The 9,182-nt window shown below is 35.8% G+C and overlaps 1 protein-coding gene across 4 annotated transcripts in view; it reads left to right on the top strand.

The window, feature by feature from the left end:
• LOC137245765 (uncharacterized) overlaps positions 1-6,966 on the top strand; it is a 47,335-nt gene extending 40,369 nt beyond the window's left edge. For 3 of the 4 annotated variants that reach the window (XM_067776931.1, XM_067776930.1, XM_067776932.1), the window contains exons 3-6: positions 1,333-1,379; positions 1,466-1,558; positions 2,123-2,345; positions 5,416-6,966. In XM_067776931.1, the coding sequence (XP_067633032.1) occupies positions 1,333-1,379; positions 1,466-1,558; positions 2,123-2,345; positions 5,416-6,832 (1,780 nt within the window). In that variant the 3' untranslated portion in view covers positions 6,833-6,966. Of the gene's footprint in view, positions 1-8; positions 330-1,332; positions 1,380-1,465; positions 1,559-2,122; positions 2,346-5,415 lie in introns of all 4 variants that reach the window. The other variant, XM_067776933.1, reaches the window with a different exon arrangement.
• Positions 6,967-9,182: the final 2,216 nt, after the last annotated feature.

A 9,182-nucleotide genomic window follows, 5' to 3' on the forward strand; every position in this document is an offset into this window, starting at 1 on the left:
TATTTCAGCAAATGGCCAGAGGTATACCCAAGCCCAAATCAGAAAGCGGAGACTTAACAGAAGTATTTACAACAATTGAGTTGCAAGGTGGAGTTACATTCTGACCAAGGCAGGAATTTTGAATAAATGTGTAAGTTATTGGGCATTAGAAAAACTCGGACAACTGCGTTGCATCCTCAGATCGAAGGTATGGTGGAACGATAGAACCAATAGAATCTTCGATGAGCACTTAAGGAAAGTAGTGGACAAGTTCGATAAATAGTGGGATACTTTTCTTGGTGGCTTACCGATCGGCAGTGCATGAGACTACGGACCAAACTCCCGCAAAGGTAATTTTTGGCAATGACATTCGATGATATTTGTTCGTTGTTTCGGTGCCGCTTTTGGAGGAAACGAAACCTTAACACTGAATATTTGAGTTTTTTATTCGACAATTCAGAGATTCGAGCTATAACTGAAGATGAAAAATAATCAGGAAATTCTTAAAATTCATTACAATATTAAATTACGTTATCTATTGTTGTAAAATTCTTTATTCCTAACACATTTCGTCTATTAAAGCTGTTAAGCTATTTGGTCTAGTTCAGCTTTTAGCTCCTTCTTAACTCCCTTTTTTGACTACTTCATATCGCATGCCTAGATCAAAAGGAAGCTAAATCAAAAATCTGAAATTTAGTACCTATAAATATAACCGGGCTTTCAAATCAGGGAGTTAGTCAAGTTTTCACGTTTTCTAAACACTGTGAGTTTTGTTGTGAGCTAATTTTATCTAGGTGTGCGATATTAGATTCAAGGGGTTGATAAGGTCCTCAAGGAACTGGAGGTGGCGGGCGAAATGGCCTAGAAGGTTTAATGTAGTCATGTTAATCGTTCTCAATATGGTCGGACTAGTACCATAATGGTGCTTTATTACCTCAACGTACCGGATCTATATCCGGCAAATGGCCATCAAAACCTTCGGAAAGTATCTTTATCATGAATACAGCAACAACAACAGGTGTGCGATATCGTCAGTATTTAAAACTTTTTTTACTATTGCCTTCTTCATGGTTTTAGATCCACTCTAATGCTCATATCCAAAAATGCTTTCGTGTACCTATTTGCACAGGCATACATACATACCAACATAACTTATTGTCCTTAAGATATTGGTGTTAGAAAGTTTTAGTTGGTTTTTGGGGCTTTGACGGACAGTTTGTCTAAGCGGCTGACAGCATTGATGTATACGTACATACACATATGTGTTAACATATCTATTATAATAACTGTACCACATAAACTTTTTTACTGCTATTGAACGTTACCAACCAACCAAACTTTGTTTATTTGCAGTAATAACTACGACTGGAATCGCTCATTTTCCGAAGCAGATTTAACAGGTAAAATCATAAATCAGTTTTATTTTAAATACATATTTAAATGTTTATGCAAACAATTTAATGAAACAATGTTTCATACCTAACAGATCCATATCGTTTGAACCGCTTTGCCCTTAAACCACATGAATATATTTCCGTGGATGATTTAAAATATTTTAGACGACGAAAGCATCCTCCAGGTAAGCAAAATACATATTTTTGGGACTCATTGTGTTGGTGATCATTTACTTAATCGTTATTCAAAACTCTTAAACACTTCCCACTCAGCATTTTGATGATTAAATTTTCAATTTCCCCACAAATCAATACAATTTGACTACCATTTCTGATTAAATAATGAGTTATCATACAATTGAACAAAAGAAATAATCAAATATAAATACTTTTGATGATCAAAAACTGAAAAGCATTTTTCGAATCATAAATGATTATTCAAGAATATCATTTAAGGTAAATTTTTCTCCCGACGATACATTGATTTTCGAACAGAAAATGCTTTTAAATTTGAACGTTTTTAATCATCTTGGGTATGATTTAAATATTTTTTGATGAAAATTTTCAAAAAATGATGACTGGGTTTAAAGTGATTCGATATTGACTTTACATATTTACTGTGGAAAAGTGAAAATATTATTGTATAAGTAAAATTAACAGAATAATTTCATAAATTTTGTATTATATATATATATATTATATATAAATCTAGAATCTAGATGAATACTCATATGCATATTTATATATAGATTTTCATACACGAAGCAACATCTGTCTACAGCCAAGTAATGAACCAGCGCTTCCATTTAGTTCCCTCAAAACTGAGTACAGACGCCAATTTCGAGATCTTCACTTCTACTTAAAACCAAGTCTTTTAAGGCGTTCCACATCTTTGCACTTAGAGGGCTTAATGCAAAATAAATCCGAGCATCAGGAGCAATTTCATTGGTTTACGCCCGAAGATTGGAAATAGTAAGTATGTAATAGAAACCAACTGCGCTGTTTCTTTTGTCTTGTATTTCTAAGGCCTAGTTTTATCCCCTTGGAAATTATGTTTTAAAAAGCTTTAAAAAACTTTCATATTTTTATGAATCATCGGGGGCTGTGTATAAGAATATACAAACAATATTAGCCCTTTTTATGCAAAATTTCGTTCATATCTTCATTTTGCTCTCGAATGGGCCCTTCATTCAAAACGTCGAGTACATACAGCTGCGAACATAAAAATAGCAGTAGCCCTGTTAAATTTGAATGAATCAGCATAAGGAAAATAAACATTTAAAAGTCTTAAATTAAAATGGTCTCGTAAGCAACTAAAACTTACGTAATAATTAAAATCTTCTGTATTAAGCCGGAGTCATTGGTGTCGTATGTCGTATCGCTGTATCCGTATCCCTAACGTAATCAGCTGTTTATCGTTACGACGGTAAACCAAAACCAAATTGGTTGGCTACGATACGGTTACGACCTTAGCGGCACCAATAATCGATTGCATTGATTCTCATAAGGTTGGTCGAATCAGCTGTTATAAGGTTACCGATACGGTTACCGATAAAGCACCAATGTCTCCAGCTTTAGCGTTACAAATCTCGACAGACTCCAACTGTGCCTTCGATTTTCAATTTCTACTTTCTATTTTCAAAAGTTGACCTTTAAACGGAAAAAATTGATATTATTATTATTATTGAAATTATTATATACATATGTATGTACATATGTATTTAGGCTTAAAATAAATTTCAAGACTAATCAAAAAGCGCACACGAGGTTGTTTTTCCGGACATTGCCGGAGCTTTCAACTACGGCCGGAAACAAGCAATCATGGACAGTCTCAACTCTATTGAAGTTCATCCGGCTCTAACAAGTTGGATCGGCTCCATGCTAAGCTGCGATGGAGTCTATGTGAGGCTTGTCCCGAAACAAGCAATCATGGACAGTCTCAACTCGATTGAAGTTCATCTGGCTCTAACAAATTGGATCGGCTCCATGCTAAGCTGCGGTGGAGTCTATGTGAGGCTTGTCCCGAAACAAGCAATCATGGACAGTCTCAACTCGATTGAAGTTCATCCGGCTCTAACAAATGGGATCGGCTCCATGCTAAGCTGCAACGGCAACAAAACATGCAAACAGAGGAACGCCCGAAGGTGGGTTTTAACACCAATGCTGTGGACGCTGGTTATTAACCAATTGCCTGGGAAGTTTGACAGAGGACTAGTTAATCTCGCGGCGTATACAAATGACGTTTCAGTCATCATAAGAGGTAGGTGTCTACCAACAATCAGCTCTCTGATGGATCGGGCACTTCGGGATGTACATACATGCCTGTGCATCTCGACTAGGCTTTACCGCCAACGCGGAAAAAACCGATCTAGTGTTATTTACTAGGAAATATAAGGGCCTGTCAAGGCAAAGCCTAAGCTTACAGAGGTAACCCTACAAGAAAAATGTATATACGTAAATAAATACAAACACCTTTTTGTCGTTTAAAGCTATTTTTAATTGCAGAACAATTGTTTCGACCACGCGATGGATTTACTGACTGGTTACTGCCTTCTGGCGTGAAATGCTTATAAATTAGGCCTCGTCAGTAACATCAGATGTAGGAAGTGGCAGATGCAGGAGGAAACGGTTGAGCACATTCTGTCTTCGTGTCTTGCGCTTGCCAGGTCAAGGCTCTAGCTATTAGAGGTGACAGAATTGCCACATTTAGAGGCAGAAATTAAGCTCTGTCATAGAAAACTTCTATTACTTGCCAAGAGGACGGAGTTATGCTATGATAAAAGTCCTGGCTCCGAAATGGGGTTATTACGTTTGGTCGTCAAACAAATTCTGGTAACACTATGGACACATCCAGTCTATATCGGGTCTTTATTACCACCGGCTTCTTCAACGTAACCTAACCTGATATAAAATAAATATAAAAAAATGTTTCAAGTTAAACGGTTTTATTGAAAAAAAATACTTACATTAAGCAATAATATACTAAACTAGAAAATAATTAGGTAGGTCCTAGGTACTAGTCATCACACTCCTCATCAATCTAGGGCGTTGATCTGACAATTAAATAAAAGCGTTGGACGCGGCAAATTCATTTCACTATTGTTCAATATCAATAAACTTTTTTCTTTTTAAATGAGTACAATTGTTATTTTTATTTTGTTTATGTTTCTTTATATTGTTATAGTTAATCCTGAAGACGGTTACAGTAGGTAACCGAAATATATTTGGAGAAAAAAACTCAACAATTTTTGAAAAAATTTTATTTACAAAATTGGACCTCAAGCCGGCAAAAAAATTATTTATTTAAGAAAGCTCTTTATTTAAATTGTTGAAATTATTTTTGGAAAAATCAAAGCATCTTATTATCGCCAATAAAACACCAACAACAACCTACTGAGCTATCACATCTTTTTAAGAAAACTTATAACACCTTATATGTAAAATAAAATGTTTCGAAAAAGAATCTATGACTTGCAGCACTTCTCAAAAATGAAATTCTTGATTTTTTAAAATTCAGCAACAAGTTTAGTCTCTTGAAGCTTCTTTTAAAACCAGACGTGTAACCAAGTTTCTATTTTTTAGATTTTTTAAACCTGTTTTAGTTTTGTTTTAAAACAACTTTAAAATTTTAGACTCATATAAGTTTTCATATAAGTTTTAAGTTGAAACCTGAAGAAAATTAAAAATCATATGAATAAATTGAGAAGTTTCGAAAATTGCTTAAACCGATGAACGATTTAAAGAAGAAAGGTTTTTATCACTTGCATAAATCAGAAAGTAATCAACTTTTCTAGAAAAACTGCACGTTCCTATATTTTTTTGTTCGCAATTGTACATATCAACTTGTTACTCATACGCCCTGGTAGACAGCGCGTGAGTGTTGTATACATAATACATAATTAACACATAATCAATCACCCTATAAAAGTGTATATGCCCTATGTGCACCTGCTTTCTAAAAAATGAGATTGTTGAAACGAAAACACCATTAGAACATCATACCATATTCTTATAATCATGCAATTTTCTTTCGTTCTTATAGCTCCCGCTCGATTCAAGTTAAAAATCCTGCAAACTTGTTTATGACCGGTGATAGAAATATGGAGCCTGAATATCGATCTTCGTACATTTCCTATCCAATGGTTGACCGCACTACAAAAATATTGCCTCGGGAAGCATTTCGCCTTGATTCCGAGTCTCCATTGAATGGAAAAAAAGTTCAGCAAACAAACGAGGAAAAGACCATTAGTAAGAAGCTTTCTGCAGACAGAATTAACCGTGAACTCGCCGCACGTAACCTCCAAAAGTGTCACCTGCAACAACGTTCCATTGAAACAAAATATAACACTACACCATCCGAGTACACACGACAATTCGTACAATTTCCCATCGAAAAAGCACATTCCATACCACAAATAAGTAATCTCAAAATCCAAGGCAAATTTGGTGGTGTGCCAGAGTATCGTGACAGTTTCAAAATGTATGATACGTATTCGAAGAGTGCACCCATTAAGAAATTAGATAATTTACGTATGTCTGGCGCTGAAATGTTAGAAATGGCGAATGATGGTAAAAAAGTGCCAGAATACCGTGAAAAATTTTGTGACCCACCAAAAAATGTGTCAAAAGAGAAACCCCTCAAAACCACCGATCATTTGCATCCACAAGGACAATTTTCAAAGGATATACCAGAATATTACGAGAGCTTCCGTGATCCGCAGATCAAACATATGCCAGAACGTGGCAAATGCCGCGAACCATATCTACGCCTCAAAGGCAAAATCGAATTTAATCCTGAGTATCGTAATACGTTTTTAGATTTTCCACGATCACGACCTATTGTACGCAAACCAGCTTCCACATTCCGACTGCCAACGTCATCGACCACATCCAACACAATTAATGTTAAAAGTGCAAAAAACTCACCACGTGGTATTTTTAAATCATATCCTCCTCAAATTTCTGAACACAATGAAGTAGTGCCCGCCAAGGATATCACAACAACGCCAGAGTATCGACATGCTCACTACCAATACCAATTGCGTGAGCGCACGCCAACATGTCAACAAGATAAGATAGTGATCAAAGATGTGAGACCGGGACTAAACGACAAATATGTCTCGATTGCTGCACAACGAAAAACTTCTGACTCATCAACAGACGTAACCTGTAAGCCATCATATATGCAAAAACGACGAACTTCACGTCATCGCCAGACATCTGTGGGCTGTCAACACGGAACAAATATACCACTTGGTTTTGGAAATGTCGGAAGTACAACAAAAAAAGATGCCAAATTTGGTAGACGTGCATCTGTACTGCAAAATAAATCGAATTTGGGCAAGGATATGGAGGGATATTCGATCTCGAATCGGCAAGCAAACGACGAATCCTTTGTTGTGCTAAAAGAGCCATATAAGCGATCTCACTGGATGAAACAGTCGTGGTATGAGTCTTGAATTAGCGGTCAGATCAAAAGCATATGTATAAATAAAAGATATGTAGGTGTTCCAAAATTTATAAACAGTATTCAATACACCTTTGTTCAAAATGGGAAAATTTGCATACGTGTGCTTCCGACAAAAGGGCAAAATAGTATTTTACTTATTGATATAATTGAATTTAAATCTTGGCGGCCGCCGTGGTGTGGTGGTAGCGTGCTCCGCTTACCGCGCCGAAGATTTTGGGTTCACGCCCCAGACAAAGCAACATCAAAATTTTAGAAACAAGTTTTTCAATTAGAAGAAAGTTTTTCTAAGCTAGATCGCCCCTCAGCAGTGATTTAGCAAGTACTCCGAGCATATTTCTGCTATGAAAACTTCTCAGTGAAAACTAATCTGCCTTGCAGATGCCGTTCGGAGTGGGCGTAAAACATGTAGGTCCCGATAACTTGTAGGAAAAATTAAAAGACACACGATGCACATTAGAAGAGAAGATCTGCCCAAAATCTTTTCAGAGGATATCGCGGCTTGCATTTATTTATTTTTAATACTTATTTTTTTATTTATTTAAATAGCCTATGAAACAAAATTTCCTACAGACTTATGACAATATGGTTGGTTCTATCTTATAACTTTAAACGAGCAATTCTTGTATATTTGTATGGTAATATAGCCGAACGATCTCGGGAACGGCTCAACCGATTTAAATGAAATTTGGCACAGTGATAATGTATCACCTTGTAAGACTTTCTACCTAGGTGTTACCACTCAGACCTATTCGAAATTTAAAAAAAATTGCATTAGATATGCCGATATGGGTATCAAACGAAAGGTATTTCACTCCGCATTACAATAGCGACACTTTTGAGTAGGGTTGCCATTTAAGGTTGGGGTAGTTAGACGAAATAGTACTCTACTTACTCATATTCTACTAAAGCTTTAAAGGAGAACATTAAAGTTAAAAATCTTCGTAAACAAATCTTACACATGAGTCGACTTAATTTTCTTATGATATGTTTTTGAAATCTATTTTTAAGGAAATCAAATATTGCTAAGTAAAAATATATAATATATGTACATATTGTGACGAATATTAGTGACACTAAGTGATATATCACTAGTCTGATGCTAAGTAAATCAAGCCACAACAACAATAAAGCAAGCAGTCACTTGTATCTACATAAACGAATCAATCATTATGTCTACACATAGGTACGTACACGCAGCAGAGAGAGACGCACAAACACATGCATATATATGAGATACTCCCGAAAGTATGCAATCATTTGTGCAAGTATCACTCACATATACACGCGCATCAAGAAGTAAAAGCGCCTAGAAATATGTCAACGAGGAAACCAAACAGTATAAAAAGCAGCAACAGTTGAGGCACGACAATGAGTTTGATTTAAGCAAGCTATCAGTTGCGAAGTATAAGAGAAGTACTTTAATAAAGGCCATTTTGCATTATTGAATAGTGGAGTTATTTATTCAACAGTTTAGTGATTCGAACGTTAATAGAAGGTTGCAAATAAGAGGAATTGCAGTAAATTCGTTACAACATAAAAAAAGTGGAGTTTGATTAATGATAACATGTAGAGCAAAGTATGTTATGCGGCATACCTACTCGAAGATTGACGAGCAAAGCTCGGTCGCCCAGTTACTAAACTATTTATATGAATAATTCACACATACCAAAAAGAAATAATATGTGCGTATGAGCTACATATCTAAACAAAAATAGCGTAAAAATTCAAAAAAGCTTGTTTGGTCACTGAAAAATCAATGGCAACACTTTTAGATAAAATAATAAAAACACGCATAGATCTTTCGAGAGTAGCATTGACTTTTTGCAATAAAAGGGGTAAAAGACACGAAGATTGCGTCTGGAAACGTTGAATGTAATCCTTACCAGAAGATAAGGACAGTCTATGGCACCCTGAATTACATTAATCACAATAGTTATTGACAAGATGTATCTACGAGTTTCCAGAACTTGTAAGTCAATTAGCATGTGGCGGGAAGCATAAGAGTGAATGGAACTGTCGAATTTCGGGGTGCGTAAGGCGAACTTAAGGAACTTCTGTATACGTTCAATTCTTTTTATCAAAAGTTGGCGGTAAGGCCTCCAGATAAAAACCTTGTATTCAAGATGGTAACGAGCAAGAGTAATATACAGCGTTTTCAGAGTATAAGGGTCGGAAAACTTAGTGCAGTTACGACGAACAAAACCAAGTAATGAGTAAGCTTTCGCAATGATGAACTCAACATGCTTGCGGAAAGATAGTTTTGCATAAAAAATAACTCCTAGGTAGTTTACTTCAATTACATTATGAAGAAATGTGGTTGAACGTGCTACAAATATTCA

This window comes from Eurosta solidaginis, chromosome 3 (genome assembly GCF_040869045.1).
Source record: "Eurosta solidaginis isolate ZX-2024a chromosome 3, ASM4086904v1, whole genome shotgun sequence".
NCBI lineage: Eukaryota > Metazoa > Arthropoda > Insecta > Diptera > Tephritidae > Eurosta > Eurosta solidaginis.